We start from the raw sequence: 15,494 nt of genomic DNA, 5'->3' as shown, positions 1-15,494 counted from the left end.
ATTTTCTTGGAACTGGGAGATAAGAAATTTCAGGTGTTGTGCAAGAGATTTGTCTTAGAGGTTATAAGCAAGTTGAGGTTAGAGGTTATAAATAAACTGGCAGTCTGAAGGCTAAATGCAACCTACCTACATGTATTGTTTTGCCTATACAGTGTTTTTTAAAAAATGCAGTGTTATTTGGGGGCAAGGAGTTGGAGATTTCTATCACTGGGAGAGTGGATAAACAAAATGTGGTGAAGGTATATCTTAATAGTAGTAGTTAGAAACAATAGTTAAATATAAAGAAAGCAAACTGATGCATCTTAAAAGCATAGTGCTGTGTAGAAAAAAAAATGAGATGTACAATGCAACAGCACTTTAATATAAAGTGAAACACAAGACAGTATACATAGTACACACATAAAAAGTTGCACATTAGAATGGTTGCATGTGAGGTAGAGGAGAATGAGATTGGGGAAAAGGATAAAGGGTAGTAAAAATTGTCATCATTTTAAAACTAAGAGAATTAATGGTAAAAATCTCTTTTAGAGAAATGAGAATAATTGCTAACATAGCTCCCATTCTCAGATAGAAGCAACTGGATTTGAGTTCAGCATAGTCTGGTTGCTGTCAACCATATTTCTATACTTAGCCTCTTGTAGAACCCTCTTAGAGTTCTAGGACCCTAGGACTGATATACTGATCTTGGCCTTCCATAATGCTTAAATGAGCCTAAAATTCCTGCCATCTAGAGCTAACAAATGTTAGATTTACAGTGGATTCAGAGAAAGAATGGGAATTTATTCAGGCATGAAAAAAATATCACTGAAAAAAAAAACCTTGAAATTTCAAGTTCTGTGTTTGTCTCTGCCTTATCCATGTGGCCTAGTTTTAAATTTTTAAATATGTAATCATCCTTTTCTATAACTTCCCCAGCTTTTTTTTTTTTTTTTTAAGTAATCTCTGCACCCAACATGGGGCTCGAAGTCATGACCTCAAGATCAAGAGTCACACATTCTACCAAGCTAAGCCAGCCAGGCACCCCTATAACTTTCTAAATTTTAACAAATTTTAATCAGTGTTATATGGAGAGGCATCCTAGTAACACGTAGGGTCCTTTTAAGAGATAGGAAACATATCTTTTTGTGAAAGTTATTGTTAGTCATGCAGAACAGAAAAGGCTAAGTTTCCATCAATTGAATAATTCCTTTAACTAGAACTGTGGTGTTAAGAGATAGCATCTAATTGGCTTTCAAAGGCATTTATGCAATGGATGATTTTAATTAAATTCAATTAAACTAGAGTTAAGTATCTGCTAAGGGAAGTATTTCATGTGCTAAGTGCTGTGGAGGATAAAATGAAAATGTAACTCCCAGACTTAGAATCTCTGTCCTTCAGTCACTTCTAGTGACTGGGGAGACAAGTCATACAAATACACAAAGCTGTTTAACAGTAACACAAGTGTACCAGATTATCTGATGATGTAATTAGTTATGTCATGTAGAAAGAGCTCAGAAGAAGAGATATAACCTAGAAAGACTAAGGAAGGCTTTGTGGGAGGGCTGAGATTGAACCTAGATTTAGAATGGCAGAGAACTAAGGGAATGAATGCTTTAGAGAACAAGGGTTGGGAATTAGGAACAAGTATGTTATGTTTGGGGGCATCCAAGAGACAGTGGCCAGGCAAAGTTTGTGTTGGACAGTAATAGGCAATTATGGGAGTATCTTTCAGAAGTTCTCTCTGCCATGGCCTTCATTTAAGTAGTTAAGATGAATAAAAATTATATTTTTATGATAGATGGAGTTAAAGTTTCAGGAATTAAAAAGGTTCTTTCTTTGTCAAATATAATTGCTGGTTACCAATATGTGGTGGGTAACGTCAAAAGAAGGATAACCAAAATCCTTTTATTCAGCTGTTGAACCCAAGGTACTAGGTTCTGAAAGTCTGTAAAATTATCCTTTAGACTGGCTTTCATACTTTGATCTTGCCTTTCTATTGTTAAATAGAAATGTTAAACAACATCAAAATTGTACACTCTACGTACAACTTATTGTAGTTGATTATACCTCAAGTAACACTGTAAAAAAATATATAAATATATATAAATAAAAAAGTATATAAAAATCCACACCTAGATATGTTATAGTCAAACTTAAGAACACCAAAGTCAAAAAGGTCATAAAAACAGCCCCACATAACAAGGTTATCCATACAGAATTACAGTTACAATGGTAGCTGACTGCTCATTAGCAACGCTAGTTACCAGAAGACAGTGTAATAATATCCTCAAAATGCTGAGAAGAAAATAGAATTTAATACCTAGAGAAACTATCTTTGAAGAACAAAGTGAAATACATTTCCAGGCAAACAAAACAGATTTTACTAACAAAAAACTCTTCCTAGGGAAATTCTAGAGTGTTTTTATGGTAGAAAGAAAATTATTCCAGAAGTAAGATCCGAGATACAAGGAGGGACTTAAAGAAGAATAAGGAGAAGGAGAAGGAGGCAGCAGCAAAGTGTGGGTAAATCTAAACATTGACTATACAAACTAAAGAAACAATGTTGAATTTGTAGGAGTTAAAAAATATCAAGGTAGAATTGAAATATATTAAAATAATGGCTTGGGAAGAGTTGATAAGATTAAAAAAATTTTTGAAAAATGTTATTTTTAAAAAACTACTTAAGATAATAGAGGCATGGAAAGGTTAAAAAAGATATATAAGCAATCGCAAAAAAAATGATGAGGCTGTATTACTAAAATACCAGTAGAGATCAGCGCAGAAAGCATTGCTAGGGATAAAAATCATTATATATTGCAAGAGTTGTATTTACCAGGAAAATGTACTAATTCCAAACTTGAATGCAGTTAGTAACATGGCTTCAAAACATGTAAAACACAAAAATTTATAGCATTATTATGCAAAGAGAATGGACAAATTCATCAAAATAGTGGGAGTCATTAAAACATTTCTTTTTGTAATTGTGAGTTCAAAAGAGATAAGTCAATAAGGACACGTATATAAGATTTAAACAATAGAATTATCAGTATTGATATAATGAATATGTATATGCATCAATACCTGGAAAATCCCCATTTGTTTGAAGCACAAATAGAACACTTATAAAAATTCTGATTTTAACACAATTTAGTTAGAATTCAATTTTGGAAATATACCTCAAAAAACTCATGTATTTGGAAATTAAAAAAACACATTTTGAAACAACCTATGAATTAAAAAAAAAACTATCAAAATACTTAAAACTGAATGATTACAAAAATTCCTTAAAACTTTTAAATGCATTTAAAGTGGTACTTGGAGAAAGATTTATAGTTGTAAGTACTTATTTAAGAAAGAAGAAAGACTGAAAAAATAAGCTAGGCCTTCTTTTTAAAAAGTTAGAAAAGGAATGACAGTGTAAATAAAGAAATTAAAAGGAAGGAAATAATAACTTTGAAATAATGAAATTGAAAACAAAAGTAATAAGATTTGTCAAGTCAAAAGTTGTTTTTTTTGAAAGGACTAATGCAATTGGCAAACCATTGACAGATTTGTCAAAGGAGAAAAGAAAAAGCACATAAACACAATATTAAAAATGAAAGAAGAGGCATACTTAATGTATTAGGGGTTAAACAGAAAATAGGGAATACCAACAACTTCATGCCAACAAATTAGGAAACTTAGGTGAAATGAACAAATTAAAAAAATTTTTTGAGAGAGAGAGAGAGTGTAAGAGGGGGAGAGGGGCAGAGGGAGGGAGGGTGTGAGGGGGGGAGGAGGGAGAGGGAGAGAGAATCTTAAAAAAGCTCCACACTCAGTGTGGAGCCCAACATGGACCTCAATCCCGTAATGCTGGGATCATGACCTGAGCTGAAATCAAGAATCAGACACTTAACCTACTGAGCCACCTGGGTGCCCCGCAGATTTAAATTTAAATTTAACTCTAATTTAATTTTAATTCCGGTTATACTTAACATACAGTGTTACATTAGTCTCAGACATACAATACAGTCATTCCACACTTCCATACAACATCTAGTGCTCATCAGGATAAGTGCATTCCTTAATCCCCATCACCCATATTACCCATCCTCCACCTATCTCTCCTCTGTGTGCTCTATAAAAAGTCTGCTTTTTGGTTTGTCTCTTCTTTGTGAAATGAGCAAATTTTTAGAAAAATGTAATTTGTCCAAGAAGAAATAGAAACCAAATGTAATTAACCATTAAGGAAATAGAATCATTTAAAAAATTCTCCACAAAGAAAACACCAGGTCTAGATAATTTTTCAGTTTTGTCAAATATTTAAAAACAGCTAATTCTAAGTTTAATACAAACTCACAGAAAAGAACTTTAATTCATTGACTGAAAAAGACCAATAACCAAAGACACCATGAGAAAGAACTACAATCTTACTCATGAATATATATATAATACATATGTATATACATATACGTGTGTGTGTGTGTGTGTATGTGTGTGTGTGTGTGTATATATATATATATATAATCTCAGTAAATGAAATTCAGCTGTATATGAAAAAGATAATTGTTGAGCAAACAAAGACAAATGGTTATTGTATAGCACACACACACACACTCCAGATCTCCTGGAACATTGTCAACTGAAGGAAACTCATGGAGTCACACAGGCTGTCTCCCCCACTGCCCATCACTTCCTGGGGTAATTCAAAGGGGTCTTAGGTTAGGCACTAGGCACTGGGAGAAAGAACCCTTGGTCTCTAGAGCGTTTAAGATGAATGATTAGGAAAATCATGATCTTTTGGCATGATCAAGGGTTGGAGCTCAAGCCTTTCTGTCAGATGTAATAGACCCTTAGTCTCCTTCCCTATTTTTCCATCTTAGCAATTATCAGGAGAATAGCAGCCTGCCTCTCAGGCCCTCTGTGTCAGAGTTCTAGGGTCAAGCTTTGTGGATTACAGCTATACAGTGTGGCATTTTACCAGAATGGGCTATCTTATGGTTTCTATGATGGCCAGACTGCAGGGAATCAATCTTAAACAAGTCAATCCTTAGTTCTCATAAAACAGCATGATGGGAATTAGATTTATTCCCTTAAAAATGCAAGGTTGAGGGGCGCGTGGGTGGCTCAGTCAGTTAAGCGTACAACTTTGGCTCAGGTCATGATCTCATGGTTCATGAATTCAAGCCCTGTGTCGGGCTTTGTGCTGACAGCTCAGCTTCAGATTCTGTGTCTGCTTCAGATTCTGTGTCTCCCTCTGCCCCTCCCCCACTTGTACTCTGTCTCTTGCTCTGTCTCAAAAATAGATAAACATTAAAAAAAAAAAAAAAAGGCAAGGTTGATTCTACATTTGAAAAGCTGTTGAGTGCCCAGATGAACAGCTTAGTATGATCATCTCACTGACTGACCCTGCCTCCTGCCAGAGGACTAGATCAGACTGTCATTGCAGCAGTGATCACAATAGAAATGAAATCATTATTTGTATAATTTTTAGTATCTGTTGTCCCAAATAGAGTGCTCTCTCCATCAAGGTAGAAAATTCACCTACATTGTTAATTGTTATAACCTCAATGTTTAACAGTGAACCTGGTACATGATAGATGCAGTCATTGATAATATATTGGGTAAGCGAGTAAATAGATGGAAGGTTGAACTAAATGACTTGGATCCCTCCCTCTAGATCTGGTACTCCATAGAAGGACATTTATTCTTTCTTCCTGTAAAGATTTCCTCTAAGCATGAATTCTGCTAAGATTAGTGACCTGTACTGATAGTGCAAGCTGAATATGAGAGAGAGACTTCATGGAAACCATCTAGGATGTTATTTCTGTATCCTATCAACAGATGGAAATACACAGCTTACTGTTCTGCTGGGAAAGTAGAGGAGTCCCTGATCCTTGAGCAGAGCTAGAGACCACGCTCTCTCAACTTCCCAAGAATCTCAGTCTTTCCCATCCTCATCCCTTTTCTTTCCTCTCTCCCTATTATCTTACGTTAGAGAACTTTCCTCAGTGTGTGCTAGAAATCTCCGATCAAGAGGTGTTGGAATGGTATACTGCCAAAGACTTCATCGTGGGAAAACCGATCACTATCCTTGGGAGAACCTTCTTCATTTATGACTGTGATCCTTTTACTCGGCAGTATTACAAAGAAAAGTTTGGAATCTCTGATTTACCACAAATTGACGTGAGCAAGAAGGAACCACCTCCTGTGAAACAGGTAATGGAACACTAGTTCTGAGTATAGGAAGAGAATTAAATCTTTTGATACAGAGGTTTAAGAAAAAGAAAAAAAAAGACTCGTGTGAATACCGAATAAAAAATGGACAAAACATGAGAAATAAAGTTGGTTCACAGAAGAAGAAATACAAATGGTTGGTGAACATACAAAAAGACCCTCAACTTAACTGATAATAAAAAAAAAAAAATAGAAATGAAAATAATGAGGTTTTGGGTCAATTTGATTTAAAAGACTCAAGATATCCAGTGTTTGCCCTGGTGTGAAGAAATGGACATTTTCTTTCTTTCTTTTTTTTTTTTAATTTTATTTTTTTAAGTAATCTCTATGCCCACTGTGGGGCTCAAATCCACAACTCCAAGACCAAGAGTCGCTCCACTGACTAAGCCTGCCGGGTGCCCTGAAATGGACATTTTCATGTAGTGTTAATAGGAGAGCCAGTAGGAAAAACCTTTCTGAAGGGCAGTGTCATCATTTTAATTTTTTCAAAATAAAATATCTCTTGAACTAGAAAATCTTGTTTGGGGACTATAAAAAGATATGTGTTAGGATGTGTACTGTAGCATTATTTATAATAAAGTGTAAGGAGATTGGCAGAATAAACTAGAATACAATGAGAAGACTATAAGACTGTAAGACTGGTTAAAAAGAAAAGAAATGGTTTCTGCAGATTAACATGGAAGAATGTCCATCACATTTGTAAGTGAATGTGTTTACGTGATACAGCACTATTTGTATAAAAACCACTGTTCACAGTGGTTAGTTCAACATGTGGGAATGGAGAGGTAGGGAGGGAAGTGTGAGATGATCAGGGACCTTTCTTTTTATATTCTGTGTGCTTTTAGTTTATCTTTCTATAGCAAGCCTTGTATTACTTTCATAATTTTGTTTTCATTTTTATTTAAAAAAGACATCTTTTAAAATTCCAGACTGCTAGGGTATTTCATTGATCCTTGCCTATTTGTCAAACCCTTTTACTTAAAAACTGATTGGGAGCAAAACTGAAGCTGATTAATGGAGATACTGGAAGATGGCTTTCTTTTGTTGCAACGTAGCTTTCCTAACCCTGAAATTTAGTTCTGTGTACCAGAGTCCACTCTGATCCGAGAGTAAGGTCATGGTACTTTTACGTGCACCAAAATAGTAATCTGATAGACTTCAGCCTTCAGAGTGGTTCAGTCACATATTTTAGAAATTCAAATAAGAATTGCCTGTGTTAAAAATTACACATTATACAGCAAGTTCAAGAAATATCTATTGTATTAAGGCAGCACAGTTTCATAGGCTGCAAAATGCTGGTGCCTGTCACACACGTTTGGGTCCAGAGTAACGCATACAACTTCTTTGGTCTAAAATAGGTATAAAATAGGGTATTAATACCTGTGACCCACCTTTATATTGCCACTCTGTGTGTAAGATAATGTCATGGCTCTTTCTTTTCAAAAGAAAGATGTGAATGGAAGGATGGAATTATTGAATTCCTGCAGCCCAGGCCTCTGCCTTCCCCTGATCAGCTGCCCTGCTGCTCTCACTGAGCCTCCAATTATACTGAATTATGTATGGTTCTGCCAGTACAGCCTTCTGTTTCGCTCTCCTGGACTTTTGCTGATGCTCTTCCACTTGCTTGAACCACTTTTCACTTTTCCATTATTTCTTTACATGGCTCTTCCTTCTCCTCCCAGACAAACGGGCTTCTCTAAAGCTCCTGGCAGGGCTAATCACCTCTCCTGTGTGTTCCTGGGGTCCTGTACCTCCCTCTGCCAGCACTGGTCTATTATATTGGAATATCTATGAATCTTTTCTACTAGACTGTAAGTTCTTTGAGGGCAGAGAGCACCTAACATGGTGCCTAGCAAATAGGACACATTTGGTATGTTTCTTGAACTGGACAAGAAGACTACCTATAAAGTATGTATTTGTTCCCCAAAGAGGCAAGTGATATCTTAGGCAAGCCTTTTAGAACCAACATTTCATACAAACAGTTACAAAGAAGGATTTGGATTTTGGTATGCTATGAGTTCCCAGGGACAATAAAACTTCTAGAAGGAAGTATGGATGATGATAGTACCTTTCTCTGTCAGTTTTTTCTCTGATAGAACTCCTTATCAATGAATGGACTCATTGATTAAGATTTACAATAAGGCCCTTTTGCCTACCCCCAAATTTTAGGGTAGCATTTGATGCAATATACAGGAAAAAGTACCGTAGGAGAGATTTAGATTTTTTAAATGTTTATTTACTTCTGAGAGAGAGTGTATGAACAGGGAGGGGCAGAGAGAATGGGGGACAGAGGATCTGCTCTTGACAGCAGTGAGCCTGATGTGGGGCTTGAACTCACAAACTGTGAGATCATGACGTGAGCCAAAGTCGGTCTAAGGTCACACCGCAAAGTACAAGGGTGACTCTGTTAAATGTCAGACATCTTTACAAGAAGGAACCTGACCTAACCAAGAGGTAGGGTGGAGAGGGATTGCAATAAAATGGAGCACTCATGAAAAGGCTATGATCCATCTTTTGACTGATCAAAGCCTTTGAGTCCAGAATACATCTGCTTCCCATCCTTTTACTATCATCTTTTTCTCCTAACCTCTCTTCTAAAGAAAGGAAAGGGAAGGAAGGCTTCGATAAAGAGCAGAGAGACCTAAAGAACCACTGTAGATTTTGGTTTGTTTTGCCCTATCTCAGTCACCCTATATAATAAAACTAATTCTGCATCCACACATATGGCACGTTAGTCATAGTAAGCTCTGTCTGCCTGTCTATGAAAGTATTTGTTGGAAATGAGTAGGAGAGAGCTACTTACCAAACAGCAAACACCTTTCAGCTCTCCTTAGTCATTACATTTCAGTCATTTAAACACTGAACAATGTAGTTGGAAAGCAGGGATGGGAAGCCATAGCTGGGTCTAGAGGGATAAAGCTAGAGCCAAGCCTATGGTCAGGGATAGAAGTGGGTATGAAGTGGACATATTCATGACGCTTAGGTCAGGCTGATCTGTTAGCTGAGGAAGAAATAAACATGAATCTGTTGGATGTGTTCTGTTTCTACTGAGAACACAGACACCTGGCTGTCATGCCAAAATCAAGAAATAAAAATATTAGAAATATGGAGATAAATAGGAAAAAAGCACAAACCAAGCCTTGGCCTCCCCTGACTCCAACACACACACACACACACCCTTTGGGTGAACTGAGAAAACAGTTTCCAGATCGTTAGGCTGAGGCCCATACCCTAGAGCAAAGAAGTCACGGAGCCTTGGGCTTCTCCACAGTAGGATGATCACAAGGGCCAGGATTGGGAGTAGGGCCAGCTGCTGCTTTGGCAGTAAGGGGTCAGTGGACATCAGCAACACAAGAGTCACACCCCTTCCTTGTCCGTGGTTTCGCTCTTCATGGTTTCAGTTACTGGTGGTCAACTGCAGTCTGGAAGCACATGATCCCCCTCCTGATGTATCATCAGAAGGTCAATAGTAGCCAAACACTGTCACAACGCCTATGTCACTCACCTCACATCATCTCATTACGTAGGCATTTTATCATCTCGTGTCCTCACAAGATGAAGTGTGGGTGTAGTACAACAAGATATTTTGAGAGAAAGAGCCCACATTCACATAACTTCTATTATAGTATGTTGTTATAATTATTCTATTTTATAATTAGTTATTGTTGTTAATTTCTTCCTGTGCCTACTGTATAATTTCTTCATGGGTATGTATGAGAAAGAGAATAGTATATATAGGGTTAAGGCATCTACCGGGGTCTTGGGACATACCCCCCCATGGGTAAAGGGGATGACTGTACTTTCAATCTAGCCCTGATGGTTACTCTGTAGCATCATCAGCCACTCCTATGGGCAGCGATCATGGTGTAAAGTCTATATATAAAAAGGAATGGAAAATGCAATGTTACATTTTCTGAATACAGTACATTCTTATATATAGAAATTGCTTTTGAATAAGTGTTTTCTAGATTTTTAAAAAATAAACTTAGTTACCTTTAATGTAATTTTAACGCAAATATCATCTGCTTTACTTCTTGTATTTCTTCAGGAATTACCTCCTTATAACGGCTATGGACTAGTTGAAGACTCTGCTCAGAATTGCTTTGTTCTCATTCCAAAAGCTCCCAAAAAAGATGTTATGAAAATGCTGATGTACGATAACAAGGTGCTTCGTTATTTGGCTGCACTGGTGAGGAGGACTTTCATGTGCTGAGATTCTGTTCTGTCTTGGTGCCCAGTTGTCCATTTTGTCTGTAAGCTGTGGAATATCAGCTCTCAGAGTTGTGTGTTACTTGAACAAGGCATGAGATCCAATCCCCAACCTTTGGGCAGGTTGGATAGTATTAGGGGTGGTGCCCTGAACCCACACCCAGCTCTAGTTCTATTTCCTATAACCATCTTTAGTAGATCATTAATCTCTCCCTACCCCTTAACTTTTGACTGACGTGTTTGCCTTTTTTATTAAGTAATTATGAAAGTCTGACACAGTCAAGTTATTTGTATACCTGTGTGCAGTCGAGGGTACTGTGTTTTCCTTGAGGATAGGGACCATATCTCACTAATTTTTATCATTACCTTTGACATCTAGGTTGATGCATTTTATATTCATTAAATGTAATAAATGGAATCATACCAGTTCAATAGATATTGCCTTTGAGAGGTCATATGGCCAGTGGTTAAGAGCATGGGTTTGGAAACAGGCATAAATTTAAATCCCTAATATTCTACTCATTGGCTGAATTACCTGAGGCAAATTCCAGATGGGAATTCAAAGGATAATGCCTTTTAAAATGGAAAATATGTAGAAATAGGAATGTAAGCATTTTATTTAGAAATATGGACATAAATAGAAATTGAAATAAGTTACTTCTGGAAATAGGAATTGGGAGTGTGGAGAGGTGGGCCAGGTGACTTTTCAAATTGTATGCATATATTTGAAAGAATAAAAATTTAATCAAATATTTTTCTAAAATATAGTTGGCTAATATATTTTAGAAAAATGTTGAACAAAGCTTTAAGTACAAAGAGTCCTAGTAAACTCTAGGCCAACTAGCACACTCCACACCATAAAAATTCTGATTGGTGAATGTTTTATATTTTTACCAAGTTCTCTGAGTTACTGTTAAAGTTCAGGATGCTTCTTGAATTATGATGTAGTAACCGTAAGCTCCGTGAGGACCAGGATCATGTCTCTCTAGACTTTTGTATTTGGTAACTGTTGGTTGAATGGGTAAGTAAGTTTTTTTACACATACACTACCCATGAGTTAGGCAATATAATATTATGCATATTTTATGTTTCAAAACAAGAATCAGAGAGGCTAGTTGGTTTGTCCCAGGGGTTAATGCTGCTTAGGCAGAGGCAGCACTAGAACACAGCCTTATGAGTCCAGCCCAGCATTCTTTTTTTTTTTAAAGAGTACATTTCTATTTTATTATTTTTTAATTTTTTTAATGTTTATTTTTGGGAGAGAGAGAGACAGAGCGTGAACAGGCGAGGGGCAGAGAGAGAGGGAAACACAGAATCCAAAGCAGGCTCTAGGCTCTGAGATGTCAGCACTGAGCTGGACGTGGGGCTCGAACTCACAGACTGCAAGATCATGACCTGAGCCAAAGTTGGACACTTAACTGACTGAGCCACCCAGGCGCCCCTAGTACATTTCTATTTTACAGTGTAAATAATTTGGGGAATATGACAGTACCTCCAGTATAAGCAATTTTAGTGCTGCCATCTTATATGTGAGCAAGGCAGTAGAAAAGAGTATCATGGGTGTTTTTACTACAGAGAAATACCACAGCCCTGAAGAAAGTGACATGAAAAGCCATCATGAGGAAGGAAGCTAGTAAACAAATCTTATCCCTGCAGCTCTGAGAACCCTCAGCCCGGTATTCTTTTGATTAAGAACCAGTATAACACTTAGTCTGTGAGAAGGGAAAAGGGCTCACGTGAGTTTATAAATTACATAATTGTAGTTTACCTCCCATGCCTGCAAATCATGGAAAAATTACTATATTCTATAATTGATTCAAAAATTCCTATGAATAATGTTAGATATTGATAAGTGAGGAGAAAAAAATACATTTATATTGACTGCAGTGTTCTATATTCACAAACAACCTGGGCAAATGTGATATATCACAAAAGTTTGAAGAGTCAGTAGAAGACTTCTATTTCTAGCAATGATAGACTAGATAATTTGGACTTCCCTCTTGTTGAAGGTAACTAGAAGAATTGGTGTGTGTGCCTGTGTGTGTGTGTGTGTGTGCGTGCGTGCGTGTGTGTGTGTGTGTGTGTGTGTATGTCTTTACTACTGTGTGAAGGTGCTGGACAATAAGATGTGAAGAATCAGTGAGCAAAAACCACAGAAATATTGAAAACCAGAGAGGTGAGCCTGGCAGGTGCAGCCATTTTTCCTCTGGGAATTGTGCTGGTTGCGGTGGAAGCACCTACAAGGGCAAATATTGGAATGTAGGGCCCATCAAATGCAGAAGTAGCTGGTAAACCCTCTGTACTTTATCCATAAGTGCATAATCCTTGAAGGGACTATTGTCTGGCTTTGAATTGTCTCAGTCCCTGAAGTGTCTCAGTTCCAGAAATCAGATTAATGTGATCCTAGACACCTAATGACCCAGGTGTCTGGCAGAAGCAAATTAAATTCTTTGAAGATAGCATCATCATAAGCTTCGAACTATTTCTACAAACAATGTGAAAAATATAATATATGGCATTTATTCAAAAAAGCAATATTAATAACACGGTGTCCAGACACAAGGCAAGATGACGTGAAGAAAAATGAACACAAACGATAGACAATAGAAATAGATCCACAGGAGCTTCAAATGCTGGTGTTACCAAACTCAAACTTAAAAAACAAACAATATTTACTGTGTTTAAGGAGAAAGAGGATAAGATTGAGGACTTCAGCAGAGAACAAGAAACAGAGTATTTCAGTTTTGAAAAATTATTGCAGGAATAAAGGGATAAAATTAAACGCAGGAAAGTATTTGATAAAATTCACCTATTATGACTTCAAAACAAAACTCTTAGTAAGTAGGGTATAAAAGGGGATTTCTTTAGTCTGATGAAGAGTATTTTTCAAAAATCTAAGTATTCATTCAAACAGCAGACTTAGTGATGAAATGTTGAGTGTGTATTCTCTGAGACTAGGAACAAGGTAAGACTGCTATCACCCCTTCTATTCAACATTGTACTGGAGGTCCTAGCAAGGGCAGTAAAACAATAAGAGAAATAAAAGGTATGAGGATTAAAAAGGAAGATAATTATCATTATCTAAAATAAAGGATTATATATGTGGAAAATCACAAAGGATCTACATTATGTGTAGATTCTACATTAGTAGAATCCATGTATAAATGGCAACAAAAAATAAAGTTGGAAAAATGCCATTTCCAATTAAATGCCATTTCCAATTAAAGTTGGAAAAATGCCATAGCTTCAAAAATATTTCTAGGAATAAAACAAAACATGTTTAATACCAAAAAGATTATTGAGAGAAAATTAAAGAAGACCTAAATAAATGAAGGGACATACCATGTTCACCAGTTAAAAGATTCAGTATTATAAAGATAATTTGCCACAAGTTGATCTATGGTTTCAAAACAATTGCAGTCAAAATCCCAAAGTGTTTTTATTTTTGCAGAACTTGGCAAATTGATTCTATAATTTGTGTGGAGATGCAAGGCACCAAGAATAGCCAAGACACTGGAGAACAAGATCAGTGGAATTTGTTCTCCAAAATACCACAGTATATTAAAAAGTTACATAAAGTAATTAAGACAATATGGTATTGGTACAATGATAGGTATTTATAGCATGGAATCAAATAAATTAACTGAGAAACAGACCCCCACCCACTTAAGAAAAATGACAAATACCAATAAATGGTATCAGAACAATCAGATATCCATATCCATATGGGGAGTGAGAAGAAAATTTGATCTCACCTCACACCAAAAATAGGAATCAATTCTGGGTGGATTGAAGACTTAAATGTAAAAGGCAAAGCAGTCAAACATCCTGATGATAATATAATCTTTGTAGTAAGGAAAGATTTTTTTAGCAGGACACAAAGAGCAGTAATTGTTTTAAAAATGGGTAAATTTGACCCAGTAAGATGGAAAGTTTTTGTTCCTCAAAAAACACCATTAAGAGAGTAGAAAGAGCAAGGTCAGAGTGGGAGAAGATGTTACTATAGAAATCAACGGGGCACCTGGGGGGCTCAGTCAGTTAAGTGTCCAACTCTTGGTTTCAGCTCAGGTCATGATCAGTTGGTGAGATCGAGCCTCACATTGGGCTCTGGGCTGACAGAGGGGTGGCTGCTTGGGGTTCGTTCTCTCTCATCTCTCTCTCTCAAAATACATAAATAAACTTCAAAAAAGAGAAATCAACAAAGAACTTATATCCAGAACATATAATAAAGAGTCTAAAATCATTTTTTTAAATGAGCCAGAAACCACTATTTCGTGAAACAGGATATCCAAAAAGCCAACAAACCTAAGGAAAGGTACACAGCCTCTTTAGTGATCAGGGAAGTACAAATTCTAACTGCAGTGAATTGCCTCTACTCACCTACCAGGATTATTACATTGGTGAGAACATGAAACAATACGAATTCTCTTACTTTTAGTGACTTAGTTAGGAAAACAGTTTGGCATAATCAAGTATACTAGATTGTGCCAAAATGGAACACTACACGCACACCAAAAAATAAGAATGTCCTTAGCAGCATAATTCATGATAGCCAAAAATAGACCTAAATGTCCATCTATAGGAAACTGGATAAACAAATTATGGCATATTATACAATAATTTGAATTCTGCTCAGCAATGAAAATGAATCAACTATAGCTACAAATAACAAGGATAAATCACACAAACATAACTTGGAATGTAAGAATCCAGACACAAGGAGCACCTGGGTGGCTCAGTTGGTTAAGCGTCTAACTTCAGTTCAGGTCATGCTCACAGTTCATGGGTTTGAGTCCCATGTCAGGCTCTCTGCTGTCAGGATGGAGCCCACTTTGGATCCTCTGTCCCCCTCTCTCTCTGCTCCCCTGCTCATGCTCATATTCTTGCACTCTCTCTCTCAAAAAATAAACTTAAAAAAAAGTATTTAAAATAATCCAGACACAAAAGAATACATACGTATTATAAAATTTCATTTTTATGAAGATTAAAAAAAAACAGGCAAAACAGAACTGTTTAGGGATGCCAGCTTTCTAGTAAAACAAAGCAAAGAAAAATTTAGGGAGGGATAGGATGTTGATTGGAGAGGTTTT

General features: G+C 36.6%; 1 protein-coding gene across 1 annotated transcript in view; it reads left to right on the top strand.

The window, feature by feature from the left end:
- The window catches only part of EFHC1 (EF-hand domain containing 1), a 67,151-nt gene that overhangs the window by 22,560 nt on the left and 29,097 nt on the right, over positions 1-15,494 (top strand). Inside the window, exons 6-7 of the mRNA XM_019457402.2 lie at positions 5,957-6,177; positions 10,244-10,384. Of these exons, the coding sequence (XP_019312947.1) occupies positions 5,957-6,177; positions 10,244-10,384 (362 nt within the window). The remainder of the gene's footprint in view (positions 1-5,956; positions 6,178-10,243; positions 10,385-15,494) is intronic.

The sequence above is a fragment of the Panthera pardus genome, unplaced genomic scaffold (genome assembly GCF_024362965.1).
Source record: "Panthera pardus isolate Hobbes unplaced genomic scaffold, ASM2436296v1 HiC_scaffold_17, whole genome shotgun sequence".
Classification (NCBI taxonomy): domain Eukaryota; kingdom Metazoa; phylum Chordata; class Mammalia; order Carnivora; family Felidae; genus Panthera; species Panthera pardus.
This window is presented reverse-complemented; position numbering and strand designations above follow the sequence as displayed.